The sequence below is a fragment of the Symphalangus syndactylus genome, chromosome 4 (assembly GCF_028878055.3).
Source record: "Symphalangus syndactylus isolate Jambi chromosome 4, NHGRI_mSymSyn1-v2.1_pri, whole genome shotgun sequence".
NCBI lineage: Eukaryota > Metazoa > Chordata > Mammalia > Primates > Hylobatidae > Symphalangus > Symphalangus syndactylus.
This window is the reverse complement of record NC_072426.2, coordinates 114,347,434-114,366,930: the sequence shown is the minus strand read 5'-3', so window position 1 is coordinate 114,366,930 and position 19,497 is coordinate 114,347,434. Positions and strand designations below refer to the sequence as shown.

The 19,497-nt window shown below is 39.3% G+C and overlaps 1 protein-coding gene across 1 annotated transcript in view; it reads left to right on the top strand.

The window, feature by feature from the left end:
- RNF150 (ring finger protein 150) overlaps window positions 1-18,713 on the top strand; it is a 284,499-nt gene extending 265,786 nt beyond the window's left edge. The window contains exon 7 of the mRNA XM_055275981.2: window positions 10,126-18,713. Within this exon, the coding sequence (XP_055131956.1) occupies window positions 10,126-10,244 (119 nt within the window). The 3' untranslated portion in view covers window positions 10,245-18,713. The remainder of the gene's footprint in view (window positions 1-10,125) is intronic.
- The last annotated feature ends 784 nt before the right edge of the window (window positions 18,714-19,497 follow it).

The following is a 19,497-nucleotide window of genomic DNA, read 5'->3' as shown; positions in this document are numbered from 1 at the left end:
GTCAAGTTAATAGAACACATAGCTGTGGAATGTAAACCAAAATATGCATTAAAGAAAAAAACACAAACAAAACCAAGCCATTCTGTTGCTTACTGTAATGTGTTATCCAACTCACCAGGGATGCAAAATCATTTAAGTGAATGGTTCTTAGCCTTTCATGAGTTTGAAAATCTGATGAAAACTACCGGGAAAAGGCCTATATGTAGCTATAAAAGTGTGTATGTAATTTTAAATGCCTAATCCTCCAGCCCCACCCTACAAATCACTAATCCTTAGGTTAAGAATCTCAACTCAAGAACAGATTATGGGCCAGGTATGGTGGCTCACCCCTGTAATCCTGGTGCTTTGGAGACCAAGGTGGGAGGATGGCTTGAAGCCAGGAATTCAAAGCCAGCCTGGGCAACATCGTGAGACTCCATTTCTGTGAAAAAAAAAATATTTTAATTAGCCAGATATGGGTGGTGCATGCCAACAGGTAGCCCCAGCTACTTAGAAGGCTGAAGTGAGAAGCTTGCTTGAGCCTAAGAGTTCAAGGTTGCAGCGAACTATGATCACCCCACTGCACTCCAGCCTGAGTGATGGAGCAAGACCCTGTCACTCACCAAAAAAAAAAAAAAAAAAAAGTAATTATGGTCAAGTTCATGGACTCTGGAGTCAGATAAAACCAGGATTTGCATTCTGTTTCCAACTCTTACTATTATGTAAGCTGTGGAATTTTAAACCTTTTTGAGCCTTGGTTTTATTACCTGAAAATGGAAATAGTAATACTTTCCATGTCATAGTTAATTAAGAATATTAAATTATTTAAAGAACTCAGCATAGGCTGGGCATGGTGGCTCATGTCGGTAATCCCAGCACTTTGGGAGGCCAAGGAGGGAGGATTCCTTGAGATCAGAAGTTCAAGACCAGCCCAGTCAACATAGTGAGACCTTGTCTCTACTTTAAAAAAATAAAATAAAATCAGCTACTCAACAGACTGAGGCAGGAGAATTGCTCAAGATAGAGGCTGCACAGGTGTCGTGGCAGATGCCTGTAGTTCCAGCTATTCAGGAGGCTGAGGCAGAAGAATCGCTTAAACCCAGGAGGCAGAGGCTGCCGTGAGCCGAGACTGTGCCTCTGCATTCCAGCCTAGGTGGCAGAGTAAAACTCCAGTGAGCTATGATTGCACCACTAAGCTCCAGCCTAAGCGAGAGAGCGAAACCCAGTCTCAAAAAAATAAAGCATAGTTCTTGGCATGGACTAAGTACTCAGTAAGCATTAATACTGTTATTAGCTCTTAAAATAAAAAACTTTCCTATGTGGCCAGAAAGCAACTACAATTTTATCTCAGTTCTAGAAATATTTACCAAGTGCCTCCTCTTTATGAAGAAATGCAGCAGGATCCTGACATGGGAACATTGATAATGGAATGAGCTTGCGCCAGGGAATTGATAAAGGCCCTGGATATGCCCAGCACTGAACAGGGCAGATTTCAGAGTCTTGTCTTCTCAGGGTTGGAAAGAACTTGAACAGTCATGGGGCCCACTGTTATCGACAATTATATCAAAACCACAGCAGAACTACAACTGCAATGCCTGTTTCACAAAGGGAAACTTGTGAGTCTTCAGGTAACATTTTATGTATTTAAGAGTAAAGAGATAAACCAAAGATATCAATAATTTATGGACTAAATGGAATTAATAAACCCCACCACTGAGAATTATTTGGTTAACCACAGTTTAGGCTACTGATGGATTTTACTCAGAATTAAAGTGGAAATACATTAAAGCAATAGTTTTGAGAACAAAGTAGGTCACAAAACTCCCTTTAAAATAGAATAGGCCGGGCATGGTGGCTCGTGCCTGTAATCCCAGCACTTTGGCAGGGCAAGGCAGGAGGATTGCTTGGGCCCGGGAGTTCAACACCAGCCTGGGCAACAATGAAACCCTGTTTCTACAAAAAATACAAAAATTAGCTGGGCGTGGTGGGACACGTATGTGGTCCCAGCTACTTGGGAGACTGAGGTGGGAGGATGGCTTGAGCTGTGAGGCAGAGGGTGCACTGAGCTGAGATCATGCCACTGCACTCAGCTTGGGCGACAGAGAGAGACCCTGTCTCAAAAATAAAATAATAAAATACAGTATTTTCTGCTCCATCTAATCAGACACTCTGTAACACTGTGATAAGAAGATTGAAGACAGAGAATGAGATGACTTGGGATCACTCTTTAAGTCCATCCTAGCCAATCCAGTAATACTATAGTCTCTCTTTTCCTTGGGTATGGATTTTATTTATAAAAGATGAAGGAGTATATTTAAAGGAAAATGAGGAAATGAGTCAATGACACTATATTCTTCTAGTTTTCCTGTTACCATCCCTGGCCATTTTCAGGCTCTTTGCGGGGATTACCTTCCTCTGCTGTTCTTCTGCTCTCCTCCTAACTATGAGATTTCAAACTCAAATAAATGTCTGCACAGGCCAGGCAAGCAGTGTGAACCACTGATGTAGCCCATTTGGTGACTGTGATGACCTGGAGCCTGTGTTCCTTGGGCTAACGGCACAGCTCTTTCTCAGCTCCCACCAGTGGTGTCCATCTGGGAATCAGACAGGTATTACCGTATCTTCCTTTTTCAAAGACAAATTTCAAATATAAATTTGTATGTGAAATGTCCTGACTTGCAAATATTGGTAACTAATTCACATTTGAAACAAAACAAAACATTGTCCAGGCCAAACAAAACTGCATCAAGGGTCACCAGTTTGAGGCTTTGGCTCTAGGTGTTTGGGTTTCTTCAAGTTCTGTCCCTGGCCTTATCTTCTCATGCTACAATCACTTCCTATTAAAAAAAAAAAACAAAAAAACTCTCATCTCTTTTGTGGTTTAAAATACCTTCTCTGTACTGAAGACTTCCAAATGTATTGGGAGTCACGGCCTCTCCTCTGAACTCCAGACTCAAGTATCTAGCTGCCAACTCCACATCAACCTTGGATGTCTTATGAGCATCTCAAACATACCATATTCAAACCTGAACTCTTGATGTAGTTCTAACACCTGCTTCTTCTCCAGTTTCTCTGGCTCAATAAATGGTATCTGTATTCCTCGAAAAACATGGGAATTTTTCTCTACTTTCTCCTCTTTTACTGCCCTTGGCTAGTCCATCATTTCCTGTGGATCCTTCATCCAAAATCATTCTTTGATTTGTCCCCTTATCTCCACCCTTATCACCACAACAAGCCACCATGTTTCATCTGTTCTGCTATAATAGTTTCCTAACTGGATTCCTTCTGCCCATTGTAGTGCCAGTATTTTTCTTGTAACAGCAAGAGTGACCTCTTAAAATGTTAGGCAAATCAGATTACCTCCTGTTTAAATCTCTCAATGTTTTACAATATGTGACAACCAAAAGAAGACAGTATATCAAATAGATATGATCCTACTATGTCAAAGGGACTAAGAGTATTTTTCATCTATAAACTTTAATAAAAATACCTACGTCAAAGAGTGGTTGTATCAAATGAGGGCTAATATTACTTTTACATTAGTTTTTGTTAGTTTTTGCAGAGAAGGAGGCAAATTCAGTCGACATTTATGTTGTTAATAGCTACTTATAGTCCCCAATTAGTACCACCTACAGAAAACCTTCTAAATATTTTGCTGACAAAGTTTTCATTCGTATTATTGTAGCCTCAAAGTAAAACATCTGCCTTGATTAAATGATAAAAACTGTTAAAAATTATGGAACAAACCAAGTTTGATTAAAAACATAGAACATACTTAGAATAATTTCACATCCTCAGATTATTTTAAAAACAAGTTTTTAAATGGAAAATGATTAGATGATATTGGTGCAATGTTATATCATAAAAATTGAACCATTTTTGTAAATTTCTCTATTTTCATTTACTTGAATTCACCTTTGCCTTGCACTGTATAGTAAAGTCTTAATTTCCAAAGTAGCACCATGATTTCAGCAGCTCATAGTTACATCAGTCCCTGTGGCCCCTTTTTCTTTCAGTTCACACACTCCCATTTAGAAAAAACCAAGGTGTGAATGAATCTATGGAATCTGCTGAGGCTGGTGGCTGCAAAGCCAGAATGAAGGTGAGAAGCTGCCACTGTAGGTAGCAGTGAGTTCTGTTTCTATAGAACTGTAACTAAGTCAGCTCTTTATCTGTGCTTTTTTTTTTTTTTTTTTTGCTGGACCCATATGAAAGTCATAAATTCATTCCATGATGAGCTCTTTGGTTGACTTCCAGTTTAATTGTGAGCTGAAAATTTTGGCTTCCTGTGAGCCGAGTTGATTGATGGGCCACTGCAAGAAAAGAAGTGGAAATTAAATTCCCTGTAAAGTACAGCTCTCATTTTTTATCTCCAGGAATAAGATTTCAGCTTTCATTACACCTCCAAGTGGGAATTCTCCCATTCGTGCCTACTTGTATTAAATATACAATAGCAGCCCTTTTTTTATTAAGAAAAAAAATTGCAAAAATAAAAACAATTTGAAAAATTGTAAAAAAAAAAAAAGGCAACTTTGTTTCTCAGTGGTCATTCTATCTAATAATTATTCATCAGGAACCCACTATGTAGGAGGCCCTGTACTAGATTGGCATCAACACATAAACATGCATAAACAACAACTGGAAAGGACTCTAATGCATCCAGTCCAAATTCTCATTTTCTAGACAATTAAACTTCAGCCCTAAAGGAGAAAAACAATTTTTACAAAATAACACATGCAGTTACTAATAGCAGATGCTAGAATATAGTATTAAGTAAGATAGATTCCCAGTTCTCATAAGTATAAAGTGTGTGGGGATATATATATATATATAGAGAGAGAGAGAGAAAGAGAGAGAGTTCTTACTGTAAAAATGATGTTTAAGGAGAGCACTGAGTAAAAAGAGTGGACCTGCCATATGAAGTCACTCCCACTCTCTCCTGAAATTCCACAAAAACCACAGTGAAGGGATTTTTTTTTAAAGACAGAGCACGACATGGACAGCGAAAATGCAAGAAGAGACAATAACAAAATTTAGGCAACTGCAATAAACAGATGAATGGTCCATGACTTAGTAGACTGGAGACACAGCAAGCCCCTGCATCCGGCTGTGTGGGTTGTGTCCTGCCCCACTTCAGGAGCCACTGCTCACTCAGACTCCAGAGTGAAGCTGTGCTCTGGAGTGGTGCAGTACACACCCTGCACAACAGCACGCCACCACCCTGCTGAGAAAACAAGCACAAATCAGCCATGGGGAAAGGGAGAACCACCACAGTTTGCACTTGAGAATTCCCCTAAGGTCAGGGATCAAAGGCACCAGGTGGCTCTGGAGAAGATAAATGAAAAGGAAGTACACACACACGCACACACACATAAAATGAAGATGGGAGATCATATATAGCCAGCTTAGAATGTATTTTGTAGTGAAGTGTGAGGCACAGATCCAGTTTCACTTTTTTCTAAACGACTAGTTTTCTTGACTATTTGTTGAATGCCACTGTTTTTAAATACCAAAGACTTCTATCTTTATAGAGCTGCTTCCAGGATTTCCATTTAACCATTAATCTGTTACATTGCTATGAACTTCCTGCAATTATGGATCTAGGAAACAAATAAGAGCTAAGTCTTTAGGTTGGATATTTCCCTGTAAAATACCCCATTTCTTTTTTTTTTGTAGTTGGTTGATTTTTTTTTTATTATTATACTTTAGGTTTTAGGGTACATGTGCACAATGTGCAGGTTTGTTACATATATATCCATGTGCAATGTTGTTTTGCTGCACCCATTACCTCGTCATTTAGCATTAGGTATATCTCCTAATGCTGTCCCTCCCCCCTCCCCCCAACCCACAACAGTCCCCAGAGTGTGATGTTCCCCTTCCTGTGTCCATGAGTTCTCATTGTTCAATTCCCACCTATACGTGAGAACATGCGGTGTTTGGTTTTTTGTCCTTGCGATAGTTTACTGAGAATGATGTTTTCCAGTTTCATCCATGTCCCTACAAAGGACATGAACTCATCATTTTTTATGGCGGCTGCATAGTATTCCATGGTGTATATGTGCCACATTTTCTTAATCCAGTCTATCGTTGTTGGACATTTGGGTTGGTTCCAAGTCTTTGCTATTGTGAATAGTGCCGCAATAAACATACGTGTGCATGTGTCTTTATAGCAGCATGATTTATAATCCTTTGGGTATATACCCAGTAATGGGATGGCTGGGTCAAATGGTATTTCTAGTTCTAGATCCCTGAGGAATTGCCACACTGACTTCCACAATGGTTGAACTAGTTTACAGTCCCACCAACAGTGTAAAAGTGTTCCTATTTCTCCACATCCTCTCCAGCACCTGTTGTTTCCTGACTTTTTAATGATGGCCATTCTAACTGGTGTGTGATGGTATCTCATTGTGGTTTTGATTTGCATTTCTCTGATGGCCAGTGATGATGAGCATTTTTTCATGTGTTTTTTGGCTGCATAAATGTCTTCTTTTGAGAAGTGTCTGTTCATGTCCTTCGCCCACTTTTTGATGGGGTTGTTTTTTTCTTGTAAATTTGTTTGAGTTCATTGTAGATTCTGGATATTAGCCCTTTGTCAGATGAGTAGGTTGCGAAAATCTTCTCCCATTTTGTAGGCTGCCTGTTCACTCTGATGGTAGTTTCTTTTGCTGTGCAGAAGCTCTTTAGTTTAATTAGATCCCATTTGTCAATTCTGGCTTTTGTTGCCATTGCTTTTGGTGTTTTAGACATGAAGTCCTTGCCCACGCCTATGTCCTGAATGGTATTGCCTAGGTTTTCTTCTAGGGATTTTATGGTTTTAGGTCTAATATGTAAGTCTTTAATCCATCTTGAATTAATTTTTGTATAAGATGTAAGGAAGGGATCCAGTTTCAGCTTTCTACATATGGCTAGCCAGTTTTCCCAGCACCATTTATTAAATATGGAATCCTTTCCCTATTGCTTGTTTTTGTCAGGTTTGTCAAAGATCAGATAGTTGTAGATATGTGGCATTATTTCTGAGGGCTCTGTTCTGTTCCACTGATCTATGTCTCTGTTGTGGTACCAGTACCATGCTGTTTTGGTTACTGTAGCCTTGTAGTATAGTTTGAAGTGAGGTAGCATGATGCCTCCAGCTTTGTTCTTTTGGCTTAGGATTGACTTGGCGATGCGGACTCTTTTTTGGTTCCATATGAACTTTAAAGTAGTTTTTTCCAATTCTGTGAAGAAAGTCATTGGTAGCTTGATGGGGATGGCATTGAATCTATAAATTACCTTGGTCAGTATGGCCATTTTCACGATACTGATTCTTCCAACCCATGAGCATGGAATGTTCTTCCATTTGTTTGTATCCTCTTTTATTTCATTGAGCTAACAGGCTCTGAAATTGTGGCAATAATCAATAGCTTACCAACCAAAAAGAGTCCAGGACCTGATGGATTCACAGCCAAATTCTACCAGAGGTACAAGGAGGAACTGGTATCATTCCTTCTGAAACTATTCCAATCGATAGAAAAAGAGGGAATCCTCCCTAACACATTTTATGAGGCCAGCATCGTCCTGATACCAAAGCCTGGCAGAGACATAACCAAAAAAGAGAATTTCAGACCAATATCCTCGATGAACATTGATGCAAAAATCCTCAGTAAAATACTGGCAAACCGAATCCAGCAACATATCAAAAAGCTTATCCACCATGATCAAGTGGGCTTCATCCCTGGGATGCAAGGCTGGTTCAACATACGCAAATCAATAAATGTAATCCAGCATATGAACAGAACCAAAGACAAAAACCACATGATTATCTCAATAGATGCAGAAAAGGCCTTTGACAAAATTCAACAGCCCTTCATGCTAAAAACTCTCAATAAATTAGGTATTGATGGGACGTATCTCAAAATAATAAGAGCTATCTATGACAAACCCACAGCCAATATCATACTGAATGCGCAGAAACTGGAAGCATTCCCTTTGAAAACTGGCACAAGACAGGGATGCCCTCTCTCACCACTCCTATTCAGCATAGTGCTGGAAGTTCTGGCCAGGGCAATCAGGCAGGAGAAGTAAATAAAGGGTATTCAATTAGGAAAAGAGGAAGTCAAACTGTCCCTGTTTGCAGATGACATGATTGTATATCTAGAAAACCCCATCGTCTCAGCCCAAAATCTCCTTAAGCTGATTAGCAACTTCAGCAAAGTCTCAGGATACAAAATCAATGTATAAAAATCACAAGCATTCTTGTACACCAATCACAGACAAACAGAGAGCCAAATCGTGAGTGAACTCCCATTCACAATTGCTTCAAAGAGAATAAAATACCTAGGAATCCAACTTACAAGGGATGTGAAGGACCTCTTCAAGGAGAAATACCCCATTTCTATAAAACTGATTCTTCAGGCCATAATTCTTTGTTAGTTCTCTTGTCTCCTTTAAAACATCTGAGGAATTCACTGTCCTCCTTGAAACTCAGGTATTTTTCTTAACTGTGCCACAACATGAAAAAATTACATTAGTGATTATCAGAACAAAAGTATTATAACCATTATTATTCTTTAGTACTTATACATTTTTGTTGGTTTTTTTTAATTGCATATTTCTTCTGCAAAGTAAGAGAAAGTACAAGACCTTTTGGGTTGAAACCTGCCTTTATGCAGCTTGCAGCTCAGCTCTCTGGCCTCCTCTGTCCATATTCCCTAGCTTGACTCTGCATTCCAGTCAAATTAAAAACCCTCTGATATCTGCCTGCCCACAGCTCCCTATCACCTCCAGCCATCTGTACATGCTGTTGCTTAAAGGATTATTTCTTCTTATTCATCTGGCTATAATACAGATTATCCTTTAGGACTCAGTTTAGACATTGCACCCAGTATATGGTTACATAGCTCTCTTACCTGCTCCTGTAATACCTGGTACATCTTCCATCCTGGTGCTTATCTCACTGTGTTGTAATAGCCTAGTGAATGGTCAACCTGCCCACCAGACAATGAGCTCCTTCAGGATAGGGATCGTCTTCCTCTCCCCTATATCCATAACCTCTAGCATAATCCTTAGTGTGCAGTAGGGACACAGTAGATAATGTCTTGAATGACTAAGTGATATACGTTCATTGAAGAGTATTTGGGAGAACTGAAAAAAATGTTAAAAGAAAATGAATATAAATCCCAACACTAGAGATGACTCTCATTAGCATTTTTGGTTTCCTTGCTTCCATTTAACTTTCTCTATTGACCCCACTGCATACAATGTTTTAAATATTTCTGTTTTCACTTAACAGTATACTGTGAACATCTTCTCATGTAACTATAAATTCTTTGAAAACGTCGTTTTAATGGTTGTAACAACATTGTCCTTTAGAAGTAATAGGTTTATTCAGATATTCTCTATTGTTGGACTTTAAGTTACTTGCAATGTTTTGCCACTGTAAATAATGCTTAATTGAATAGTTTTGCATCTCCAGTTATTTCTCTATGATACATCTCAGAAATTACTGAGTGAAAATTTCACAGTTCTATGTGCAGTGTATCATGTACCTACCTACCTCAGTGTACCCTTAACTGTAATATTATCTTCTTTTAAAGAGTGAAGATTACATAAGACAAAAAAGGATATCTTGTCTTTACCTTATATTTACTGGTCATTTATATTACACTCTTCCGTGAATTGTGTAATGGTAACCTTTGTCCATTTTTCTATTGAACTGTTTTTCTTATTGATTTAAAAGCTTTCTGTATGTTAAGAATAGAAACCTCTGTGAAATTTTTTGCAAATTCCTGAGTTTGATATGCCTTTTGATTTTATTTTACGTGTGTTTAACTTTTTAAATGTTACGCATATGTAACAACCTTTTCTTCTGTGGATTGCCCAATTACTTTTCTAAATAGAATTTCTTGCCCAACTTATAGTAGATATGTATTTTCCTACTAAGACATATCCTTAGATGACATATTTTATTCTTCTAGTTTCTTTTGTTTACATTTAACTTTTTGACCCATGTGACATGAGGCTTTAACTAGAGTTTTTACAGAATACCCAATTTTTATAATACCTTCTCTTGGCCTTTAAAGAAATATTATTACAAGCAATTGTACTGAAATAACCAGCATGCAAAGATATAGCTTGGTGTTCACTGTGAACTTTGCTTTCTCCTCCCAGGTGAGCAGGAGCCAGCTGTAAGCAGTGATTCTGACATTTCCTTGATCATGGCAATGGAAGTTGGACTGTCTGATGTAGAACTTTCCACTGACCAGGACTGTGAAGAGGTGAAATCTTGAAATGACAAATCCAGAAGAAAAGAGATAGTAGGACCCAAGGGGAAGGAAGGGAGGAGTGCTCCAAGACTTGGACCAAGCACACACACACCTCCAGATCACCTTGGCAACTCCAGGGCGCTCCGTTCAAGAATGCTGACGAAAAGCAATATCCAAAGTCTTGTCGATCAGGATGCAGTTTCTCCATCTGTATGGCAGTCTGTGGCCTTGGCAGCTGGGAAGTTGAAAGCTGATTTCCACTCCCATGTCCATTAGACATTCATTTCAGAAGCTCCTAAAACAGAGACTGAAAGGCCACCTTTAGGATTTCTTAGTTTCATTTCAATTCTTTCCATGTCTTATTGTTCTTGTTTTTGGCATGTTGTTTGATTTCTTTGGCAATTTTTTTAAAGATTATTGTACTTTACTTTCCATCTATTCCTTTGTTTTTCCTTTGATGCACTCCAGCTTTTGTATAGGTTCCTGTTTAGAAGCACCAGTTCCTGCTATGATCAGTTTGTATTCCATCTCTCAGATACGTGGTCTTGACCTCTCAGCATGAAGTGTGCATGGCTTTGAGAAGTGCCTCAGCACCCTGAAATGGACTAAGGCCAGCTTTCATTAAGAATCTAAGTTCTTCTAAGTGGGCCTTTAAAAACCCCAGCTGCCAGAGACCCCAACACTAAGCTCTAAATCTGCTGAGGCCACTGCTGGTTATTTTAAGCCACATCACACTGGCTTCCACTTGCCGGGCTTGATTAAGGGCCCATGTGACATGAGAAGGGAGCTCTAGGGAAGCCGTTTCATTCCTCTGGGTCTTACAGTCTTTGGCTGAAATTCTGAACTCAGAAGTCCCCTCCAAAGCATCCAGTCTTTGGTGATTGTAAGGCTGGTTTTAAAACCAGATACCACATTTCCTTCCCATTGAAAACAAAATGCCAGTTGCATTGGTTTCCCCTGGGCTAGAACAGTTTTTTTCTTACCTCTGTAAGTGGGTTCTGTAAAAAATGGAGTCTTTAGAGAAAAGCCAATCATTTTTAAGTCCAATAGCAAACACAGTGGGGGCTGCAGTAGCACCTAGCTTTTACCTTAATTTCAACACACTTCTGTTGAATCTCACCAGACCATGTGGGAGGATTTAGGTGAATCCCTAGCAGATTGCTTCCCAGGGCTCCCTGAGTATGTCCAGATACCAAGTGAGGAATGACGTGTGATTTGCTGTATCATTTGAACCAAAAAGTATGCAGCATGAGAATTTGCTAGATCAAGTTAATCCTGACTGAAATAGACAAAGAGGGAAAGGAAAAGAGGTATCAAGTAAATACTGAAACACAATGGTGTTTTTAAACTATTTCTGTTTTTATTCATTTTTTGTAACTATGACAGAAATGTGCTATTTTTTCAGCGGGCAATTTTGTAATATATTCAGACTATCCAGATACAGAGATGACTAAGGTCATTGACAACGTCTCTGAACAATCAGATGGATCACCTTATCTCTACGCAGCTGGCAAACACCAGGCTGCGGCTTGGATTAACTAGGAAAGAAAGCTTTTCTCACTGAGTTGTTTTTATGTATTGATGGGGACTTTTCCACCTCATTAGACTAATATTCATTCAAAAAGAGTTTGGTTCTGCTGTAAATCCTTGCCGCCTGCTGAAACATGGAGTGCAGGTCAAGGGAGAATACTAGCTGCTCTTTTTTCACCACCTTTACCAATTTCCTATTTGATGGTTTATTAGTAGACAGTAAGGGAAGGCAGATGATTATTACCCTCAGAAAGGTCTCATCTCCCTAGGAGTCCAATGCTTCCTGTAATGAAATGCACTCTCTATGTGTGGGAAAAGAGGCAGGAGGAATGAAGAGAGCTCTGAATTGAGAATCCTAGATGAACCACACGCTTTACTAAGCCTCGGCTTCTCCGTCTACAAAGTGAAGGGTTTAATAACATGAGTCCCCAAGCTCCTCTGGCTGTAGGACCACAGATGAGCCTTTCAGAGGCAGGATCAATTTTTGCAGATAGCTATGACTTGTGGCAATCAGACTTCGTAGCTTGGGGAGGTAGAGTTACCTGACATGTACCATGTCATAACAGCCTTTGATACTTGGCACAACTATGGTGCTGAGAATAAAAATCTAAATGATTGAAGTTTTAAGTCCAAGTAGGAGTTGGTTTGTTTTGCCTTGTTTAAAAATTGCTGTTAGTCACAGAGTTTGCAATCTCTGGATACCTTCAAATCCTCGCTCTCACTGTGGGATTCTTGATCTCAAAGGTGTTTATTTTTCACAGTCAGCATAGGCTTGTGCCACTGAATCCTCCTTCAGTCGGCTTTGCCCAAAACAAATTTTAGTATTACTGGTATTAACTTTAGTCCAGTGGAATTAGAAGGATAATTCAATAGCAAGAGAAATATAAATTATATTCCATTCCCAGAGAGAGAATGCGCTTTGGATTGTTTAGTCCTCTGATTAACGAGTATTTTCTCTTCCTGCCAAGAACTAGGTGAATCAGGAATGGATTGCATATACAAGCCCTGGCCACAGCTGCACTTACAGGATGCCCCATAGACGATGAGAGGTCTGAAAGGCCAACCCGAGGCTTGCAGATCTGACCCCAAGAAGGTCCTGCTGCAAACCCCCTGAACCTTTGCCATTCACTACTTACCAAAGGTTTGTTTCTGGAGGCTTTTCCTGTAGCTTTGATAGTTTAAGAAAAAAAAGAAAAAGAAAAAAAAAAAGCTTAACCAGAAAGTTTCTCTTTCAGAAGAAAGAGGAACAGCTCTTCCTTATAGCCTTCTTTACCTCCCCCAAAGAGACTGACCTGGAGACCCAGTAGTCTACAGATGAGTGTCAGAGGGTGTGTGTACCCTCTAGAAGCAAATGCAAACTGTATGTGTATTTGCAGATGTGCATTTTTCTATAGCAAGAGTCTAGACTAGCACTGTCCAACAGAAACGTAATGCAAGTCAGACATAATTTTGAATTTTCTACTAGCCACATTTTAAAGTGTAAAAAGAAACAGGTAAAGATAATTTTAATCATGTACTTTAACCTAATATTGTTTCAACATGTCACTAATGCAAATTAATGACATGTTTTACATGCTTTTATGTACTAAGTCTTCTAAATCCATTGTGTCTTTTACACTCACAGCACCTCTCAATTTGGATAGTCACATGTGGCTAGTGGCTGCCAATTGGACAATGCAGGTCTAGAGTTCCTCCAGTATTCTCACAAGATCCCCTGACCCTTACAAAAGAAAAGAAGGTTAATACCTTAATTACCTCCAGGGAGAACTGGACACCACCCAAGTCGCCTAATGAGAGGCCCAGAGGTCCATTTATTTTGTAGTGAATAAAGATTCAGGCAACCCTTTTTAAAATTTCTGCTTGAACTTTCTAACCATATCACTGATGTCCATGACCATTTGTTGTTACTCCTCTGACCAGTTGTTACTTAAAAGTCACACAAACCATGCTGATTAGGTGCTGAAACAAAATTATACCCCTCGCTTCTATGGCAAACCCTTGGACTGATATGTGGCACTTAGGAGCCAAAGAGAACTCCAGACTGAAATCACCCAACTTTACCTCAACCCCTTCTTCTTCTTCTTCTTCTTCTTCATGGTTGGTGAAAGTCCTTTCCCAATGTCCCCCAGTCCCACAGCTGTAGTGAAAACTCGCGAACTTGGGAGGAAAGAATGAGAAATATTGACTCCAAATGCAAGACTTTATGTGGCCTTATTGAAAAAGAATCTTTGGGGGCCTGTGATCATCCAGTCTCTACTTGATGAATTATGACCACCTCCAATAGCCAGCATTTTACTCCAAGTCAGCATCCACCTGCCACCCCAATGCTATGGGGAAGAAAAGGAGCATTTGCATTCACTCAGAATAATTTAGGGTCACCTTCAGGAACTGCTACCTCCTGTGTGGCTAGTCCCTTTGGAAGAGCTGAGCCCTGACTATGAATACAGCTTTTGAACATTGACTTAATCTCTAGGGTTAGATATCCCCTGGAGTGTCAACTCTGGTCATCTACACAGGGAGAGGTAGAGTCTGGAGAAGGTAGAAAATTAAAAGCGGCAAAGGTACCTACCCATTTTTGACATCACATGGTAATGATCAGAATCGTGGAGGCAAAGCTCTGTCCAAAAATGTTCATTTGTTTTTTTGTTTTGTTTTGTTTTCAACATTGCCTTCATCCTGGTGAAATATCCTGGAAATTCATAGATCTGGGTTTGGTCATTTCAAAACTCACTATGCCCAGTGGCCATTTCAGTTACTGCCCTGACATCCCTGAGGCTACCATACTCTCAAAACCAAATCAATGCCAGTGATCTAACATAGGATTCTTATTTATGAGTTTTGTTTAGATGGATATTTTTGCAGAGCATAAAAAATTAAAAGACATTTAGTTATCCATTTAATGTTTCACCCTGACTTAAAAAAATCCTTGAATTAAAACTTTTTCAAAAAATCTGGGATATGGAGTCACTCCCTCTGTGGAGCCAGAGTCCAGTCTTTTCTGGTACTAAGGCCACAGAGGCAATTTCCAGTAGCACTTTTATATCTTCTCTCACTTAGGTTTCTTTTCCTTTTCTGTCTGTATCTGTTTTTCTCCGACTGCCTATATCTTACTTTGTATACCCGTACATAAATTATTTTCCCATCTTCTCTCTCCCCCTTTTTTTCTAATTTGTTTTCTCTCTTGCAAGAAACTCTGAAATAACCTTCAGAACACAAAAAAAAACTGGAGGTTCTATACCTACAGAGTTATTATCATTATCATGGTTACCACTGTTACTGTTGTTGGTGTTTTTCTTCTTTATACTATGTAACCATATCCATATTCACTTCTGATGAAGCAAACCAGTTGACTATAAACCAATGCCCTCCCTAAAAGAGTCAGTTTCATTTTCACTTCTCATATCACCAGTTGTATCGCAACCCATCTTACAACCATTGCCATGTTTTCAGGCTTCCTTGCCATAAATGTTTTCTGGGCAAATAATGGCAAAGCAACAATTCCAGAATGCTGTCTAGATCTGCTTTCTCCCACCCTCAGCATTTGACCCTCCTCATTCGCCTGAGCCCCCAGGGTTAGAATTTCTTGGAAAAACTTGTATACTGTACCTGATGGAATGCCCATTCTTCCTAACTACTTAGCACAAGCGCTTGCTCATCTTAAGTGACCTGAGGGCCACTAATTCCTGAAGACTGACAGACACGAAGAGACTACCCTCTAAGGTGGGGATGCATGGTTCTTCATGCAGTGCTCTTGGCCACCGAGATCCCTCATCCATGCCATTGCATGGATGAATACGTTTGATGTTGGCAGTTAAAATGGGATGGGAGTGTCACCCTGCAGGAAGTGAGAAAAGAGAATGGCAGGATCTCTGATCAGGGAGCTGGTCAAAGCAGGGCTGGAAAGCTTCTGTGCTTAACAAAATGTGCATACTGTCCCCAAGTAAATGCTCATCCCTAGGTTTAGAGCTGACCTGGGTTTTGGGGAGTTTGTATTTTTAAGGAATTAAATACTCATGAGTTAAAATACTCATGATTGCAAAGAAGGTCTGGATTGCCTGAAAAATAAATTAATTCTAAGAAGCTAATATGAGTTTCTCATCATCCCTTAGCTCTTCCTTTTCCCTCCTTTTGTCCTCACTCAACCCCAGACCCTGTGTAATAGGAACATTAATTTTTAAAGACCCACAGATCAATAGCCACACTCTTCTACTCTACACCTTTTATTGACTCTAAATTATCATCTGAGAACTAATGAAGCAAGTCCAGATGCTGGACGTGGCCCCTTAATACTGAGCAATTTGATTGCAATCCTGCTTGTTCTACAAGAACCTGCTGAGGTCAATCACATCTCTCTTCACCTGCCTTGAATGCTTCATAATCAAGTGGCTTTTTCAGGAATTTCAGTGATCAAAGATCTTCTAATCCTGTGCTACCACTGACGTTTGCACTTAATACAGAGCCATTTGCTCTGTGGCCACCTGATAAATATATGCCGATGATAATGATAAGACAAAAATATACACATCTATTAAGAGGTCTGCAATGTCTGAACACAGTGAGGGAGAAAAATCCTTAGAGAAGGTCGCTTAATCTGAATTACCCAAAGTCATTGCTTGGCAAAATATCTGTGGTCTGTTATCCTTAGTGAAGTGACAGGCTTGGAGAAGCAGGGAAAATGTGGGGACCATGTGTGCTATATAAACCAAAGACTGATCACCATCCAAATGAACACATGTTTCTTCCATTGACTAGTTGAATTTTCTCCTAATGTTCTCATAAATAAAAGTGAAGGTGGGTTGCATGGTTGAATGAAACCATTAAACCTTATGGGGTTTTCTCTTGCAGACTGTTGATTGACCTTACTAAATCCTGAAATCGAAAAAATGAATTGTGGCCTTAGTACCACACCATCTTTAAAGTCTACTGTTTAGTCCCCTTTTCCTTCAAAACTTTCTGACAAATCTAGCGCTTTACTGAACTCAGAACATTGTTCTCTTTGAGAATGTGAAGATTTTAAATAGCCAAAGAATTTTCATGTATAAGAGCTAGATAAACATAGTATATCCTGCCCTTTCGAAGAAGATACCAAACTGTTGCCTGTACTAATGGGTATAGTAGAGCAGTTGAAGAACTAACACATACACGGACTTTTCGGTCTGAATTTGTGTTGGCATCTATGGTACTTACTGTTCAGTAGGATGTTATTGCAAGGGGCCGAGTGCCCTCTGCTGGAGCAATCGCAATTATTCTTTCAGCAAATTAATTTGACTTGGGTCACGAATTCAACAACCAGTTACTTGCCTTTCATCATACAATTTCTTCGGTAGTTGAGAATTTGGTCTACGTTTATCAAATGAGGAAAGAATGTCGCAAACTCTAAAAAGTTGAAGGAGACCCCACAGATCTTCTCACTGTCGGCAGCCCTTATTTCTGCAAAACGTTGAAGGATAATGTTGCTCTGTTTGCAAAGAAGATGCCTCTGGCTAGAATGTTCGTGCAGTTATAAGCAAGGGACTGCTTGTTTTTGTAAGTTATCTCAACTTTATTCTTGTGAAATTGCAAAGGAAGATCAATAAAAGGACTTCTTTCATATGAATGTAAATGGTGTGAAATACTGATGTGTTTTGTACATGTACATAATATATTTACTTCCTGCTTTCACATTAGTAATCTGAGATGGTTCTACCATTTTATAATTAGAAGGAGATGTAGGGGTGGGAGTGGGGAGGGACTGTTATTTTTATAGAGGGGTGTCCCTTACATTTAGAAAATGAAGTAATTTTGTATGTGTGAAAAGTTACATTCCATCCATTTTCTGGAAAAAAAAATGGTATTGTTCTTTAAAATGTTCATGAGCTGGGAGATTATTCTGGTTTCCAGGGGAAACTCTCAAGCAGTACATATGTGATACCCAGTTTTGTAGACTGCAGACCATAACCAGCAATTGCCAGTTATAAAAATGTGAAAAAGAAATAACTTATTTTAACCACTTTGTACAGCACATTATTTCCCACTAGAAAAAAAATCTGCAAATAATGAATTTACAATTATAAATAATCAGACATGACATCATAAATCAATCTTCCTCCCTACTAGCAAGAGGAAATTCCAATGGCTTTTTTTCTATCCTAACACAAATTACTCTTATTGTAAACAAATGCTTCCAACAAAATGCTTTTGTTGTAAAATGATTGATGTTGGGGTAAAGTCTACTTAGCTTCCCCACAAGGTCTTTCTGGCTAGTCTGCAGGTCGTAGATGATGGTCCCATCTTGGCATTGTCTGTCCTCTCCATATTCAGACTGTGTGATTGAGCTTCCTTGATTTATATAGCATCTGACCCAAAATCACAAAAAAAGTCACTCCTGATGACATTTGCATGGGGAGTCTTTAATTTGGACTTCAGTTAGTTCTTAATTGCCGAAATAAGTCCTAGTGAATTATGTAGTGTTTTTACCCAAAACTAATCTGTACAAAGTTGTATGCATATTGAGATGATTAGTTAAGGCAGTGTAGTTTAATTTTTTCTGTATAAATTTCTTTCCTTCTTCCCCACCTCAGGCACCTACCCTACTCCTTTCAAAGCACTTTATATCCCTCTTGAAATACAAAGAAATTGGAAAAAAAAAAAAAAAGTAACTGTCTTTAAATGAATTTGTCTTCTATTAGGAGACACAGACTTTTATTTTGCTTTATTCTCTTTGTACTTGGAGAGCATAATCAACTTGTCTCATAATGGGCTAGTGATGAAACAAGGATGATAGTTGCAAACAATCATTACAACATGGTTATTTTTGTTATATAGAAGACTATCATGTAAATAAGTGCAATCGTGTTCTTACGTACTGGCTAAAAAAAAAAAAAATATTGCAACTATAAGGATTTTTAAATGAGGGCTGTGAATTCCAGGAAATTTCACTGCAAAATTTCTTTTGGTTTTGTTTTTTAATAAAATGGAACCAGATGCTTGTGTTTGTGTCATCTGTATTCCCTGACTTTGTTGCCTATCCCTGAGTTGCAGAGGTGGTGCTATGGATTTCAAAACATCATATTTATTGTTAAATCACAATTATGTCCAAAGACCAAGGATAATAATAGCTTCCTTATTTTTCTCAGGTAAGTCAAGTGGCAGGCACCAACCTTCTCTTAGCTCTGCTGTTCTCTAAGGGAATTAAGAGATTTGAGCAATTCTGAAGAAGAATGGCTGTGAAATGAGCTTCAGGTGCAGTCTGGCAAGAACTGAGCACTATGCTTATGGACTATCTCAGGCAGGTTTATACTAGGCAGAGTTATACCATGGGGCCTGCCAGATGGGCTGGGGCAGACAGATTTCTTTTCTATATTTACTAGTATATTTCTAAAAGATTTTAAATGGCAATTCCTTGGGATTCACAAGGGAACATGAAGAAAATTTAAAAGATGGAGCCTGCTGGCCTGGGAAGGTGGAAAAGGAAGGCAGGAAAGGAGAATGGCCCTCTATTCATTGGCCTCACCTACTGGAACCTGGCAGACCTTTGGGTGTGGCCTAGCCCCCCGCACCTGGCCCAGCCGAGACTCCTGACACATGCTCTTGAGGAGCAGCCAGGATTGGACATGGCCAGGCAGGAGCTGTGGGTTTCACAGAATTTGCTAGCAAAAAGAAAATGCAAACAGTATTGAGTGCTGTGGCCTCCTGGAGCTGCTGTAGATAAGGAAACCATTAGTGCCCGGGAGGCTTTACTCAGGGCCCGTCTATGCTTAATTTGTAG